Source organism: Geospiza fortis, unplaced genomic scaffold (assembly GCF_000277835.1).
Source record: "Geospiza fortis unplaced genomic scaffold, GeoFor_1.0 scaffold81, whole genome shotgun sequence".
Lineage (NCBI taxonomy): Eukaryota > Metazoa > Chordata > Aves > Passeriformes > Thraupidae > Geospiza > Geospiza fortis.
Genome location: NW_005054318.1, coordinates 5893597 through 5910880, shown reverse-complemented (window position 1 = coordinate 5910880; position 17284 = coordinate 5893597). Strand labels below are relative to the sequence as shown.

Below are 17284 nucleotides of genomic sequence, written 5' to 3'. Positions count from 1 at the left end.
CTCTTTCCATTTTTCACTTCTTCCTCAAGGCTAGATATTCGACCTTAAAATTACCAAAGTATTAATGAGGCTGTGGTCAGTGTGTGAAAACAAGACTGTATTTTAACTATTTAGAGATAACATGTTTTAAAATATAACACCTTCTAATTCTGACTATTAAGAATGTCTCCTTTTGGGGTGATTCTAAAAGTTTTCAATAATGTTTTATAGATGTCACTTACACATTTTTTCCTAAATGCTACTCACAATTATGTAATGTTTTATAAAACAGCACACTCACCTAGTCACTGTCTGAAACTCAAATAACACCACCCACACCAGAAACAAGAAGCAATCTGAACTTCAGAAGATTTGCAGAAATACCTTGTAAATCACTGATAATCTCTGATCCATGACTTCGATCTCTCCTTTCTGATTCTAGAGCTGACTGAAGATTGAGATACTCCTTCTCCAGTTTGAGTTTTGCATTCTCTAGCAGGCAGTTCTTATCTTGTAGTTCTCTATTATTAATTTCCAGCTGCTGGATTTGCTTTGTGCTTTCTGTCTGGTTCTTCCTTAACCTGGCTGCAGTATCAGACTCTGACCGCAGCAAAGAATTGGCTTCATCCAACTAAGATTGATAAAAACATACTTCAGAAACAATTAAAATATAAAGCCCACTATTTCTACTACAGAATACTAGGTTTTATGGATTAAAGAAGTAAGGAGTATATTTTAAGATTACTTTTGAACACCAAAACCTAACAAGAAAGAACAGCTTTTAAAACCCAATCCCACATTTCAAATTCCTCCACTGTTACCAAAATCTGTACTTCAAGCAGTAATTATTTTAAAATATATGTATGTAAAGCTGACATACCTGTCTTTGTAGTTGATTGATTTTTTCATTGGATATTTGAGAGTTCTGATTCCTCTTTTTTAAATCTTCAAGTTGGTCTTTCAAACTGTTAACTGCAACAAAAACAATTCAACATTGTTAGTCACTGTCATGAAAACACTTCAATCGTAACTATAATTTATTTATTTTAAGTATTAAAAACCCACATCAAAATGGAACCTTCAAGCATGGTTCAACATACCCTCATTTTCCAAATTGCGTTTCTTATCTGCTTCATGTTCTGCTTTCCTCTGGTATTCTGTGTTCTTATGCTGAAGAAGAGCCTTTTCTCTCTCTAACTGCCTGACTGCAGACTCTACATTCTTCCTTGAAGTTATCTGGATATATTTAAAAAAATACACCACTAATTACACACACAGGAGTGGTATTCTTTTACGATAAAAACCCAGCTCATGCACTCAGTTTAGTCTGTAATGGAGGAAGCCAGTCCATCTGCCTGCTGCAAATCCTACGTATCAGAACACGTGGTCAAATCCAGCCTGGGATGTCTATGGCCAGGAGCTTTGCAATTTAAATACTGTTTGATCATCTGAATTTGACAAACCTGGTAGACCTGCCTAAGCAGTCACTCTGGGAGCAGACAAACATACATGTAAAGGTAAGGTCTTGACATGCACCTGCATGAGCCATACATTAAGTTGTACACAGCCACATCTAAATTTGTAGAAGCAGTAAAGTGCAAAGCTGGGTAAGAAATAGGGTCCTTTTACTAACACCAAACAATCCAAAGCATGGTTTTCTTCCTCTGGAAACATTACTCTCACCCCTTCAGTTTTTAAAATCTGTATGGGATATTTGCTGTATGGCAACTTAAAAATATGGTAAAAATCTAGTTCTAGAAAGAAATTTGCAGTTACAGTACAGAAATCATAATGAAAACATTTTAGCAGTGACAACAATTTCATGCTTATGAACACCAAGAAATCAGCTGGTTTTATTTGCTATAAAATATACACCTAGTCAAAATCAATTTGCTGTTATTGAAGGAAAAAATCCAGACACAAATGATAAAGTTCTAATTCCAGTAAGAAATCTATGGCCTTACCTCTTCATCGAGCTCTTTTGCTATCTTCTCTAAACGAACACTTGTAGACCTGAACAAATTTGAAAAATAATTTTAAACCCTGCTGATAATACAGAAATTAGAATGTTTGGATATGTTTCACTAATTTTATGTAAGGTGCTTTTGTCTCATTATTTTTATGCAAGATATTCTATTTTAAGCAAAAACATGAAACCTCAAGGACTGGTGAAATCACTGAACAGTGAGATTCTTATATGGAGCTAAAGCAAAAAAAACCAAACCCCCAAAAAACCATCCCAGTAGTCACAGGAGTAGCAAGAATTAAGCCAGCAACTTAGACTGAGGTCTGCTTGCAGGGTTGGGAATCCCCAAAGTGTATTAAAATGCTTTTAAGCATTCAAAAACAAAAGGTCTAATGAAACATCTTTATAAACATACCAAACATGCTGAAACATTCTCACCTGTACTTCTGTTCTAGTTCATCTTTGGCTTGTAATTCATTAGTGAGCTGTTCTTCTAGCTTGCTTAGTTTTTTCTGAAACTGTGCAAAATGTCAAAAAAGCATGACCCATGTATAAAAATATTTTCACAGAAAAAAATGCAATTCAATTAAATAAAAAATAAGGGAAAGCGAGGAAAATTAATTCAATCTTCCAGTATATTATTTTAAAACCATCACTAAAAGGTTACATCATTAAAAGGTATTAATTCTGATAATTTTGAACATATGGATTTACAGCAACAAAATTTGCTGCATGCTGAATTGAATTGAACCATCACAGAATTATGTGCCACAGATTGTGAGTCATTAAATTTATATGGGCAAAAAACATTGTTACCCGCCCTTTGTTGTGCTCTGTAGCCAGAGACTTTCCACTGGAGCAGTTGTTTTTGGATAGCATTTTCTAAATGAAATGAAAAAATAAAAAAGGGGTATACATGACCAAATTTGACAATATTAGATAACATGGCTAAACATGTTCAATGACCTCACATAAAGAAGAATTTTATACCTTGGAAACTAATGAACACTTTGGAAATGCTTTGGTTAGCTTACTAAAATATTTTTGAGAAATAATTCATAGTCCAGTACCCAAATATTAATGAAATAAATTATAAATAATACATTTTGGATTAATCTCATGACTTCAGGCTTTCAAACGCATTTATTTTCCTCCCTTCCTCCTCTTCCTCTACCCCCCAAACATAAAATGTAAAAATGTGGTTTTCCAAAACACTTTATAATTGTCACAATTAGAAGTTTTCCACAACAGGAACATTGAAAAGGACATCAAAACTGGAGATTTGTTGCTTGAGAAAATACAAATAACATATGTTGTCAGAAGTGAAATGCAAAGTTTTACCATCTGCATTTACTAACACAACATAAAGCAAACACCATGAATGTGACCATATGTATTTTAAACAGCAGTGCCATTTCTATTTAAAAGGTGAAGTCTAAAACTATTCATCTATTCATCAATGACAGGAAGGAAGTGGAGTCTCATAAACTTGTGCATTTAAATTTATCTGATCAATACATCATGCATTTCCTTTATGCATTTTTTAAACTTTGAAAAGGAATTGTAAGTTTTAAGAAATGTTAACAACATACTATCTACACTCGAATAAGACAAATGTTTAAGTAACATAATGAAGTAAGTATATGAAAATACCATTGCTTTTCCTGTCATGCAAATTTAAATTCATTTGTCAATCTTCAAAAGCTGGATAAACAAGCTCCATAAGCTCCATCTGGAGTATGATTTAAACATTCCTTTATCCCTGCAGGTGACAATTTACTTTTTCAAACTCTGAATAAATCCATCATGAATCATTAATGCAAGTGTGGGACCTTCAGAAGAGTAATGTTGTGTGTAGGAAACAGAGCCTCACACATTGGCTGTCCAAACAAATTCTGGATGCAAAAAGAATTTGAGAAAAATCTGTATTCATTTATCTTTATACTACAGTACCTTAACACTTGATTACAACTGTTTCAAAATACAACTGGTTTACTGCTAACAATTTGGTGAATAAACATTAAAGATACTTCACATCCACATAAAATTATGAAGGAATTTTTTTATTCCTTTCATAATTCAGATACTGTACTTACCTCTTTGCTCTCCTGTAAATAGAAAATATCATTTTTATTGAGGATCATTAAAAGACAAAGAGCTCTCCACTAAACTGTTTCAACACTTATTTTAGACTTTGACTTTTCTTAACAGACTTAACAAAATTAGTTAATCATCCTATTAATACTAAGGAAAAAAGGTACTAACCTCATTTTTACTAGATTGCACAGATTCGTTTTCTCTGCAAGACTGAGAGGAGTCACTTAGCAACCTGTCAAAAACAAAAACAAATCCCTCCAGCTCTTACTCAAGTTTTCAACAACTCTGGCAACCTTGCCATTTTAATCAATTCCCTCAAATCTCAATTTGTCCTACGCTGCTCTCAGAATGAAGCTTGTTTCATTTTGATGTTAGTGCATCTTTCTGATTTGAATTTTCCTTAACAGAATGTTTTCAAAACTACAGCAGCTTGAAATTTTTCAATTAATACAATTATTTCTTGATTATTCAAGATGAATTCTAGAAAGTTATTATGCTGTGTAAGCTTTCTTCTAAAATAACTAATAAAAAGCAATTTTAGAAAAAAAATTACCAATCTATCTGAATTTTAACCCTAATTGATTTTTTAAGATATTGCATAATTTTGTGCATATAAAAATACACTGTTTAATCAGAGTTATTGAAATAATTGAAAGAGTAACAAATTATTTTACTCAAACTTTGCATTTTGTATCTTCACAACTGGACATAAATTAATATAATGCAAGGAATAAATTATGAATTTAGAGTGAAAAAAAGAAAGAATATAAGAAGAAATGTGCAGGTATGTTTTTAAAAATGCATATTAAAGTATCACATACAAATTGTCTCTGTAATAGGTAAATCCTATGAAAGGCAGCTGGTTTCCCACGAAGGCTTTGGGGATTGGAAAGGTCTCCACGTCTCCCTTGTCATCCTCAATGTCATCAAAATTACTGCTATCTATATCACTGCTAAGCTCAGGAACAACAGGAGCAGCAGCTATAAAAAGGGGAAAAAAGATGCATTTCACTCCAAGACTCAGTCACTTGCTATATACAGCTATCTCTCTAGTGTTAAAAGACTGTATTATAAGTTGTCCTTAAATAACTTGGAGTTAAATATGTATTAACCAGACAGCAGATCTGGAAATATTACTATGAACAATTTTTTCTAGAGCAATCTATTTTTGCATTCGTAGCCTAATGCATAGACCATCTAGTATGCAAGACATATTTGCTCAGATAATCACACTTGAGAATATAACTCCAAATACAATAATAATTTTTAAACTTCTTAGTAAATATATAACTTTAGAAGTTATGACAAGCTTATGAGAACAGACATACTTTGCTTTTTAATCTAAAGCTATCAGGTTCTTAATACCTTACATGAAAAGCAGTAAAATTGACAAGACCACTGTCAAACTACTGTCTTAACTACCAGAAGATTAAAAGAAAAATGAAAGAAAACAAAAAAAAACACCTCAAAAGAACAAAAAACCTGAGAAACAGAACCCAACATGCATTCCTTTTAGTTAAAATTCTGAACCCTCCAATTCCATTGTTTAAAATTGAAACTTCTACATTAAAAACATGATAAAGGTGAGATAATTCCAGTAGGAAAAATGCATATTTATTAACCCTTCCTCATATAAGGTTTCATAATACAAGTGATAAATATGAATGTTTGAGCAAGATTCTTGATAGATAGAAATTACTTTGTTTATACAACCAAAGGTTTTTTTCATTTCTACTATTGTAAATACTGAATAAAATAGAACTTTTAATCTGATTTACTTACTCTCTCGAATGTTGTCCCAGTTCCACTGATCACTTCTGAAGAAAGGGTGATGCTTTATTTCTTCAACCCCATTTCTCCCAAGTCGCACATCTCTAAACAGCAATTAATCCAGAGTCACATTAGGAAAAATAGCCGCTTTTGTTGCCTTTTTTTTTAATTCTCACTTGTTCATAAGCAGCAATGAAACTTTCAATAAAGATTGTCTGTGTTAGCCACACTAATGGTCAAACAAAAACAAAACTTAAAAACCACCAACCACTAATCTGTAGTTTCTTATATAAAATTTACTGATTCTTAGCATGCACTCTGCCTGTGACTGCTAAAATGTCTAGAATCTGGAGTCTGCCACGTGGGGAGTAAAGCAAGAAAGTGAGCACTGAGGCAAAAACTAAGAAAAAACTAAAAACACAAACAAAATCTCAACACCCTTGGGGGAAATAAAACTGCAGAACATTCGTGTCTGCCAAACCACATGACAGACCGTAAGACGCAAGTGAAGGAAGGTCTGACTTGCTGCACAGAACAGTTATTCAAAGCTGGACTCAAATAAATATTCTAAGAATTCCATCCTCTGCCCCACAACTAACCCTGACACGTCTCTTGCTGATATTTGCCGCGAAGTAAATCTGAAGTGCAACAAGAAACTTTTAGTTTGAACAGAGGAGTCTCTCTCGAAACTACGTACAAGAACAGGACATAAAAACAATGCATGGAAAAGAAGCCATAAATCACAGGGTCAATGTTTAGTCCTCCTTTAAGTGCTTCAGCAGCGATCACGCAGCATCTGTTTCAAATAAATTGCTCGAGCCCTGTGTTAAATATAAACAGGAAGAGGGACACACGTAGTAGAAGTCCACCTTACTACATTTACACTATTAAATTCTAATCATGTTTTCTCTCTACCTTTCAGTTACTGAAGGTGAAAAATGCTGTTAAATAAAGCACATCCTTCCTGACCAACCACAGGCTTGCTCAGTAGAGCAAACAATCTCTCTTTGAATGTAAAACCCATTATAAGGCACTTTATTTTCCTAATTCCTCCTTCTATAGTGGCCGGATGCCCTGCTCCAGCCAAGTTCAGGTGATCACAGGAAAGCATAAGAAGGCATCATCAATCTAGAGTTAACTGTGGACCTACATTGTTGTTCTTTTAAATCAGTGAAATTGAAAATTATCTCTGCTTTCTGAAAGCAAACAAAATGTAAGTGTTCAGGTCAAGAACAAGCTTACCCAGCTTAATTTCAACAAGTGGCTTAGTTCCATCAAGGGAAACTTCTAGGATTTTTTTTGTAGCCAAAACAATACCCTTGTGGGTTTGTTAGCTATATTTACCAATTAATGCAACAAAGCAAATGAATAAAAAATTCAGTAAATACATGCTTACTTTCAGAAAAGTATTTCCTTCTACTTTTTTTAAGTAACACGCACATAGACATTGAGCAAAACAATTTTGTCCCTGCCTTGGAGGTTACAAATTACTTTCAGCCTTATGAGTTTGTTACTGCAGTTGGAAGGATTTGTCCAGTACCAACTGTGTTGTTAACAAGAGCTGTCAGAATTGCTCATAAAAGTAAAATACAATACCTGGAAAAAACACCTCAAAAGAAAAACTAGAGAACAGGAGGTTTGGCAGAAGATATGTGAACAGAGATCAGGAGAAGTATGAGAATGAATTAATTTTTACAATGTACCATCCAAAATAAAAAACAGTGCCAGAACAGTATGTGCACTTACCTATCAGTTAAAAAGGCACAGATAAGGTTCTTTGCATGCTTAGAGATTTCCACATCATCAGGGAAATGCAATGAGTTCTTGTGATCCATAATTTTACTATATGTTCCTACTAGTGAGTCTGCATAAAAAGGAGTATCACCTGAAAATAAAAGAGTAAACTGGCTGTGATTTTACATCATGTTTAAGTTATGTGAGTTGAATAAGACAGAAGAGATAATGAAAAGTCTACAAGCAGTTTACCTAGCAGAGTCTTCTATTAAGAAGAAGAAAAAAATTGGACATGCAGTGTACAAATAATGTATACTACTAAAAACATTCCTTCCCTAAAATGTCTGTGTTAGAAACTACACCATTTTCCATCCTGTCTATCCTTACCTAAATTTTGCCTGGTGAATTACATCTTTTGTTCTGCCTTAAAGCTCTCAATATATTTTCTAATTTACATAATGGCCGACACCCATATGAATCAATCTTTAAACATTCCAAGGGTAAAATGGACCAAAACTCATTTAAAACTTGCTCATGCACATTTGTTGGAAGGAATCCACCAAAGCTCTCTGAAGACCATTTCAGAGGCACACAGGTCTAGGCTCCCTAAGGCATGTCAGCTCTGAGCAGGAGCCTTCCCAGTGTGTTACCACACTATTAAACTTGTAATAATAAATCTTGCTGACTGACAAATTACATCAGCTTGAGTGCCCATATTAACATGGCAGGTGGCTTTTAAAATAATAGACTTTTCTCACCCAGAGATTTCCAGCCTAGGCTGTATTTAAAGATATTTGCAAAGGAACTGGACTTAAGAAAGGTAAAACAGGGGCAAGTGAAAAGAATAGGCTGTGATAGAGGCAACTGACAGTCAAATTAACTGGCAACATTCTTAACATAGAAATGGTTTGGGTCTGTAATCAAGAAGCTGCAACTTTCACAGGAATCCTTTCTCCCAACTAATCCATAGGTTTCATAGAGAAGGTGAACAAGCAGACTTGTGAGTTAGGCTCTTTCCTCAGTTCTGGTGTGCTGCATGCAGGCCGGAATAAGCCGGCATCTCAGGCTGCAGCATTCCAACAAGGAACTGAGCGTCTCAAAAGCCATAAACATGAAAAAATGTACAAACAAACCATTGCACAACAGCCACTCTGCTTTTGAAAGAACAATCTTAACTTTTGTCTTTTTCTGTCATTTTATAGAAAAATAAGAAAGTAGTACACACCAGCTTGAACTTAACTTCTAGACTCTTAGTAAATTTATTAGGTTGCCATACCAGTGCAATGCAGATGGGAATCACTGATATTTGCTGTTGCCTCCCTCTTTTCCAACCTTCCTCTTCTTGTCTTGGAAACACCTTTGATTTTGGCAACATCTCAAAACTATCTTAAGTCACTGAACTAAAGTTAGGATTCATCCTGTGACCAACATTTTATGGTTGAGTTAAGCACACAATAAAATTTTCATTTTCATAATAAAATTACCATTTTCATTAGTTCTGTGGCTTTATCAAAACCAGAATAACAAAACAGTTTCTGTGCTTTCTTTGAAGTGCAAAGTTTTTGAAGACTATAGCCAGAATCTGATACATAAGCACAGATAAAAATAGATCTTTCTACCAATATATGGGGAATATGGAGAAATTAAGTAATATTTTCCTCCTAGATACAAGGTGGGAAAAAAAGAGGCTCTGAAATGCTGAGAAAACATTCTGGACAGCTATGCCCAATATTTTAAGAACTGAATAATTTTATTTACTGCTAAAATTGTTCATGACAGACTATTAACTATAAACCACACATTCTTAAAGTCAACATGCTGTAATTCTGAAAGAGTTGGAAATGGTAATAGCATCATATGTTAAAGCGTATTTCCTGTCTCAGTATACCAGAAACATGAAATCTGCAATATTCCTAGAAAATGCTGATTTTTAATAATTGTATGCTCAATTCCATCCTTCCAAAATCAGCATTTTGCTACCAGACCATCATAGTGATCCTCACTATAATTTAAGATGCAGATGACTCATCTCCTGAACAGATTCTATTCTCTGTTCGTTGCCATAGCAGTCCAGTATATTTTATTGGAAAAACCTGACTCAAGCACAAAAGAAAGAAGTGAGCCATACTTCCACACTTTGACCTAACATAAGACACTGATGTGCTATGGAAAAGGAGGAGAAAAGAAAAGAACAGGCCTGCCCTTGCCATTCCTCTTGTCTCCTGTGTCCCTGCAAACTCAATACTGCCTGAGGTGGGCACAAATGTGGTGAGGTAGCTGACCCCAGTTCTAAGAATTAGTTTTAAGCTGAACCGAGTCAGGGAACTACTCACTGAACAAGCATGCAAATAGCTGTCACAGCACCAGAGTGACAAAGAGCAAAGAGAACAGCAATGAGCCATAGCATCAGCCAGAAGTCAGAAGCTGTCAGTGAGTACGAGCAGCCTCCATGCACCAAAATGCAGCTAAAGGCACAGGGAAGACTCAATGATAGTCCCACTAGCAGAAGAAATCATTACTTACCAACTAACATCTCAAAAAGGAAAACCCCTACAGACCACCAGTCACATTCCCGTCCATAGTAGCCATCACCCCCCTGCGACTTCAGGACTTCGGGTGAGATGTAGTCGGGAGTCCCCACGGCTGTGTCGCAGCGCACCATTCCTGTCTGGGCAACAGCAACAACACACACAGCTCAGCTCAAGGGCCTTCTGAGCACCTCTCTAACCAATTCCTCTGTTAGCAGCACAGAAAACCATCCAAAATATAGCCTAAAATACTTAATTTGAGGAGAGTGTTTTAAAGACTAATTATAATTCAAGAAGCAATATGGATTGAAATGACATTTCTTGGTAATGTGCTTACCCCTGCCTACTCCGTAGTGATTTCTCTTGACTTCATCTTCTCAAAATTCACCAATTTTATTCTTTTTACCCTTGGTTTTAATATGAAGGTACACAGACTTCTCATTTTCTCATTGAATTCAGGGACAAATTTTAGAATTATTTTGACAAGTTATGAATTCTAGGCCCTACAAAGCAGATACATAACAATTTTGTCTAACTCAGCCAATAAATCAAATTATAGGTAAATTTTTGTATGTTCTTTGTTTTTGTTTATATATAGTAAGAAGAATAAAAGGAGAAGCTATTTTTAAAGAAGAGCAAAGTTTTATTTTTTTATTAACATATTACCACAACTGTATCTATGAAATGATTCCTCATACTCTGCTTCACACTGAGAAACCAAAATATAGGGAATGAGTGATGCAGAAGCGTCAATCAGCTCTGCCATCATTCTGAATCAGTTATAAGTCTTGTTTCCTTTAATGAAATTCACTGAATTCATTCCTGAGACCAGATGGATGAATGAAATTAAATCCTGGATGAAGTTAGAGAAGTACCAAAAATACACTCATCTTTTATCCTGTTTCCTAATCCGAAGTTTTATCTAAACCATTTTACAAAGGTTTTTTGTGCATTTTGCCATAAGCATGAATGGCAATATATATTAATTTTGAATATTAATACAAAATATTAGTAGCAACAACTAAGTTAAAAATACATATTAAAATAAGAGAATAATTTGATTTTGGAATTGTACTGATACACAAAATTTGACACCACATTACAATATTCTTCCTCATATACAATATGAACTGTGAAAAGCTTTTATTTCTGTACTAAAACAATATCCAGAAAGTCATGAACCAGTAGGCAAAAACTAAAGGGATGACTATATACTGTAAAGACCTATGTAATACTTCAAATGTCCTCCTGACAAATGCCTATTTTCTATGACTCCATGCTAAAACTGAAACCTAAAGAAATTTTAACTTCTCAGTTCCAGAATGAAGAGCAGGTAAACTTTTGCTTTCTATATTGGATGAGATAGCACATAGCTTATTCATACTGGGATAAGAAAATGAAGTTAGCTCTTTCCAGAAGACCTATTGCATTCATTGGACAAAGAAAAATTCAGGCAAACACATTTTAACACTGCAAAATAAACTAAAGCTCAAAGACTACAGGAATCTAAAGCTGAGAGGATTTGAAAATGGATCTAACACATGGCAAGGAACCACTATTTGAATATCCTGCTTGTCACAGCACTCTGTGCACTAACCTGCATGACTTCTCTGAAGCTTAAGCCTCTCTTTGCTTTGAGCACAGGAGGAATTGCTGTAGGGTTATGTGGTTCTACTCATCCAGTAGGACTGTGGCAACGTAATGAGGCTCCAACACTGGTGTGTGTCTATCTCTTTCTTATCAAAACACAAAATTACAACAGGGGAAAGTCTGAATTTGTGCTCAGTCAAGTCTGGTTGAAACCACCTGAATCCCTCCCTGGGTAAGGAGATTCTTTAAAAACAAAGTCACCAAAACAGTTCTGAGAGAGTTCTCTGAAGTCAGCAGCTTCAGTCACAGCTTTTCCACTGTGACAACAAAGCACTTAATAACATCCTATTTCTCATCCCTCTATAACTAATACACCAAAGCAAGAATACTTTTTAATATGTTACACATGTTGCTATTTTCTGAGCTCTTAAACAAACAAAGTCAAGACTGTGCCAAAACCTAGCCAGACCTACACAAGTCTGATGGCTGCTATGCAGCAAAAACGTAAGTATTTTCAAAAATGTTACAGATGCTAAAGAACTCCATGTAGTAACACTTTATGTTTTCAGGCAAGATGACAAAGAATTGAACAGTAGAACAAAAAAATACCTCTACAGTAAGAGAAGCCTTTGCATGTTAACACCAGGCTCAATGGGCCATAGCTCTCTGAAGCACATGAAGCTGGTTCTTATTCCCCATAAAACTCTCTACCTTCTGTCTCAGGAACTAACTTAGAAATGCATTTACAGATCACAGAACAGCCTGGCTTAGAAGGGACCTGAAAGATCAACTGACTCAACCAGTCATGGGAAAAGGAGCTGATAAAAGATTATCTTGCACCCTGTGTGACTACATTACAAAATGGGGATTCTATCAAGTTCCTCAGGACGTTGGCCCATTATCACCTGAATATGAAATTCTCAGATTTCTGTTCTGCTCATTTACACACGTCTTCTTTCAAAGAATTTGGCTGTTGTTCTGTATATATTTTTAAGTACTGGATACCTTTAATACCACAGTCAGACTGTGATCTCTGGCATCAAAGCTGAGTAAACAGGGACATGCTCTCTGTCCAATATAGAGCAGCTTGGCAGTCCCTGCATTCTGAAGAGACTTAAATGATGCTGTTTTCTTTGGGCAATGTGTTACTCATGTGTTTCAAACACTAAGCCTCTATGCCTGAGTAGCATACTTACTGTAACAGTTGTCATGCAAAGCTTCCTGTCAGGATTCTCAGGCCAGTGTTTTACCTGAAACTTTTCTCATCACCTCAAAATATCATGGTGGACCTTGGAACTCATCTCCTGCAGATATGTGAGAGATGTACAGTGCACAATCTTAAAAAATAGGCTGTCCAGGGGACACAGCAATGTTCTTGCAGCTCCTGACAACTTGGAGGTGAGGCTGTTGTTTTTCCCAGCATCATTCCACATTATTATATTGCTGAAGACAAAGTAATTCAGGTTTCATCTTCAGGAGGATCTCCATCAAACCTGAAGGACTTGCTGTCTTGAACCAAGGCTGACAATCAGGCTTTCACTCCCTCAGGAAGTTCCTTCCAGTAAACAAGAGCTGGAGGGTGTTTGTGTGGAAACATGAGGACCACACACATCAGGTGTTAACAGCAGACAATGCATGGAGGCAGGAAGGATCCAGCAGAGTCCTCTTCACTGGACAAGCTTCAGTGAGAAAGAAGTTGAGTTCCAAAAAGAGGAAAATGCTGCTTCTTTCAGCTGAACTGCCCAGGCTGAGGCAATAATCCCAAGTGGCAAACATCCCTTCTTTTGGTCACATCTTTTTCAACAGATAACCTCTCAATCTGTGCTCTGGTGAAAGCTTGGTTGGCACAGGACAGTGCTGTGCATGGCAACACTGGGAGCTCCTGGCCCTGCAATATCTACCAAAGCCAGCTGCTGTTTAGTTTCTTACACAACACTTGAGGATTAGACAGACTGGTGAACCCTGCCCTGGTCTACCTAATATACCTGAATACCAAAAGAGGGAACCATGATTCCTACTAAATTTTGAGTCTAACACCACTCTTTATTCAACAACAGAAATACCCACTTTGATGCAGATTTTAAATTAGACAACTATTTTTAAAAAACCAAGACAAACAATGAAAAACAATGCCACAAACCCCCAGTTATCATCACTGAGTTACAAAAACAGAACAGTCCCTTTTATGCTGGGAAAGATCACTAAAACACTTAGCAACTCTTTTCACAAAATGATAAGGAGAAACTCTGCTGCAAGTGCTCTGGCCTGGCCTGGCCTGGCTGACTTAAGCAAACACTGAACACAATTCCACAGCAAAGGTCAGAAAAATCCCTCAACAAATTGCAGCAAAATTATCCTGGGTTTTCAACAGCACAAGGAAGATGCTAATGCTCACAACTGCTAAAAAAGATCCAAATAAAAAAATAAATAAGTACTGGGTAAGCATATATTTTTTACAAATAAGTCTGCCAACACCAATATTATATTTACACAGCTGGGATGTGTTCATGTTTTGCAAGAAGTAGCATGAGATTTGGAGACAATCCAGAACCTCTCAACTTCTAAAAGCTTCCGTAGAAAGCTTCTCAAACTTCTAAAGCTTCCTGTACAAAAAATTTTTGCCATTCCACTGACTGTGAGAAACACAAAGAACTTAAAATGCAATCCTTTAAAAAATTAACTTCCCTAGGAGATCACTGGTCCATTGATGATGCCTGGTCTAAAGGGGAGCTCACTGTAACTTTATGAGAAACACAGATGCATTTGTCACATTTATAGTACCATCATAAAAGGTACAGTCCACCATTTCTGGGGGCCCTAAAATAGCACAGAGGATCATCTTTTTTTGGTAGATTTATATTGTGAGCTTTTTTGATGCTTTTTTGTTGTCATGTCCAAGGAACAACAGATTCTTTTAAGACATTACAATCTGAATTAAGAGACCAAGTACTACTTTATATTTTTTCAATTAAAGTAAATGCTGTCCTCTGAAATACAGGAAAGTACATCCAAAAATGGAGGTACATATTATCTCTGCCTTTAGACTAACAACTACAACATCATCAAAACTGAATAGACTGAACTTCAATAAACAGCTGCAGTTAGATAGTGATGAAAACAATATATTGTCATGTGAAAAAAAACCCACCCTGAACAGACACAGTACTTCTGGATACTGCTGAAGAGACATTAACTTAATGATGCAAATGCAAATTAAGTAGATAGCAGAAATTATATCAAGCACTGCCTAAACAATACAGAAAAAAACCCCAAAACATAAAAGCAAGTAAACTTAAAAGGATTACCCTTGCCAACACTACTACAGAAAACTTTCAAAGATCAGATAAATCGCAAGACACATTCATATACAGGTTTTTTTTATATGTTATAATCTTACAGTTTTTCATAGGAAGAATAGTTATATTTTTTCATAGTAAGAGTATATTCTGTAAATTACAGCACAACACTGTCTGTCAGGCAAGATTCTAAGAGTGTAAACTACAAAAGGTCATTTTACTTTCAAGTTTTTTAATAATATAAAGTACCCTGTTAAAAATATTCTTATACAAACTCATTAGAAAACTGTATTTGGCTGTACATGGCTAAATCTGGACAATTAAATAATTTTAATTGACATTTTGGCATCCTGACAAATAACTAACAGATTTTGATCAATATGTCACGTATCAACTGCTGCTGTACCGTGACCTCATTTGAATGACCACTAGAGGATGCTATGAGAACAATTAGATACAGGAAAAACATACATGGAATGGATCTTGCCTATAAAATAATTTCATTTACAAAAAAATGTCAGCTTATGAACTGTTCCAAGATTATTAATGTTGAAACTAAGAGTTATCTTGTGAGCTTTTCAAACATTTGGCAAAAAAAAAAGTACCTTAGAAATTCACAAACGCAAATGCTTTCAAAAATAGCAAAGAGTAAGTTTACATCCTTCTTCCGTGTGAGAGAACAGTTTATAACAGAAAAGGTTACACTATTTAAAGTACTTTTATATTTAAAAATAGGAAACAAGAATCAGTTTTCTAACCAAGCAGATCATTAGATGACTATTCCTTTGGGTATTATACTTCATAAGAAAATAACCTCAGATGTAAATGTAAGTTAGAATTACAGTTTAATAGATGGTAAATTATTCAGTTGCATACTTACTTCATCCATTTTCATGCAAGTGCCAAAATCTGCCAGCTTCAGATGCCCATACTTATCTAAAAGCATATTGTCAGGCTTCACATCTCTGTGTATCAAGCCCATGGAGTGAATTGCATCAAGAGCAAGAACAACTTCAGCTGTGTAGAACTTGGCCCATTTCTCAGGCACATCGTAATTGCTCATAAGGTTTACAAGATCTCCGCCTGGCATGTATTCCATTACCATGTACAAATATTTGTCATCTTGAAAGGCACAAAATAGCTGCAACGTTAAAAAAAAGGAAAGGAAAAAATTGCAATTACTTTTCAGACAGCTAGGGAACGGAATAAAGCCCTTTATCTTGAAGTTTCATTGAACCTGAGAATACGTTTTCAAGATTACTTTTAATATGTATAAAATATACGTTTTTCTATTAGAGTACCTTAAAATTTACTGAACTTCAGAAACCCCTCATTATAATTTTTGAGAAAGTAAAAAAATATTTCCTGATTGTTTTAATGCTATAGGCATCTATCTATCTATCTATCTATCTATCTATCTATCTATCTATCTATCTATCTATCTATCTATCTATCATCTCCATGTTTCCGGCATTAAGAAGTATAACTGAGTAAAAATGCAAAGTATCAAATCTGCAACAGGGAGCATCATGTTCTGATTTGAAAATAGCTCAGCAGTGAGCAGCATTTTAGACTGTTTCCAAATTGTCTATATTATAAATTCCTTATCTCTGTACATGTTTACAAAGTCACTGCTGACTTTGTCCTAAATCAATGCATATTGAAATAAGAATTAAAAACAAAATGCTCCTGAAGAAAACTAATACAATACAAAGAAACTGTCCTTAACAGTAAAATACTAGTCTTGTATAAGTGGCAGTCAGTATGTTTCCTACTAGCACGATATCGAAAGTAAATTCAGTCTCTTTAAAATGTACTTCAGACCTAGAGTGCTGAAGTTTTAGAGATTCCACTTGGTTATCACTAGGTCTGAAAATAGCCCAGTCCAGCAAAAAGCATTACTATCAAATGTTCAGTGACTGTTGTGAAAAAGTCTCTGAAAGTCTCACCTTATTTCTCAGGGAATACTGCCTTACCTTAAAAACTAAAATCATTCACATCTTTAAATTACACACAAAATTAAAAGGCAATTAAAAAATATGATGTGTACAAAGGATGAAGTCAGAATCAGGGAAACTGTGGAGGATGAGGAACCACAAAAGGCAGGTATGTTATTATGGATATTTGACCTTCAGATTAAAATCACTTGTATAAATAGTGACAGAAGACCTAGATTAGAAATATGTAATATTTAATTCATATATGCTGCACTGTATTTGTTTTCACGAATGGATAATATATCCGATATATAATACAATAATGGATTGGGGCATTAAAATCCAAATGAAGATTCAAAATAATCTCTAGTTTGTCACATGTAGAGA

At 35.1% G+C, this 17284-nt stretch overlaps 1 protein-coding gene across 5 annotated transcripts in view; it reads right to left on the bottom strand.

Moving 5' to 3' along the window:
• ROCK2 (Rho associated coiled-coil containing protein kinase 2) overlaps positions 1-17284 on the bottom strand; it is a 55867-nt gene that overhangs the window by 20261 nt on the left and 18322 nt on the right. For 2 of the 5 annotated variants that reach the window (XM_031056470.1, XM_014306753.2), the window contains exons 4-16: positions 15841-16101; positions 10070-10214; positions 7559-7697; positions 5825-5916; positions 4864-5023; positions 4211-4274; positions 4042-4053; positions 2384-2463; positions 1944-1992; positions 1080-1215; positions 860-951; positions 364-610; positions 1-43 (exon numbers count right to left, since the gene is read on the bottom strand). The exon at positions 1-43 is cut by the window's left edge and continues 91 nt beyond it. In XM_031056470.1, coding sequence (XP_030912330.1) covers positions 1-43; positions 364-610; positions 860-951; positions 1080-1215; positions 1944-1992; positions 2384-2463; positions 4042-4053; positions 4211-4274; positions 4864-5023; positions 5825-5916; positions 7559-7697; positions 10070-10214; positions 15841-16101 — 1520 coding nt within the window. Of the gene's footprint in view, positions 44-363; positions 611-859; positions 952-1079; positions 1216-1943; positions 1993-2383; positions 2464-4041; positions 4054-4210; positions 4275-4863; positions 5024-5824; positions 5917-7558; positions 7698-10069; positions 10215-11671; positions 12814-12860; positions 13612-15840; positions 16102-17284 lie in introns of those variants that run through there. The other 3 variants (XM_031056472.1, XM_031056473.1, XM_031056471.1) reach the window with 3 other exon arrangements.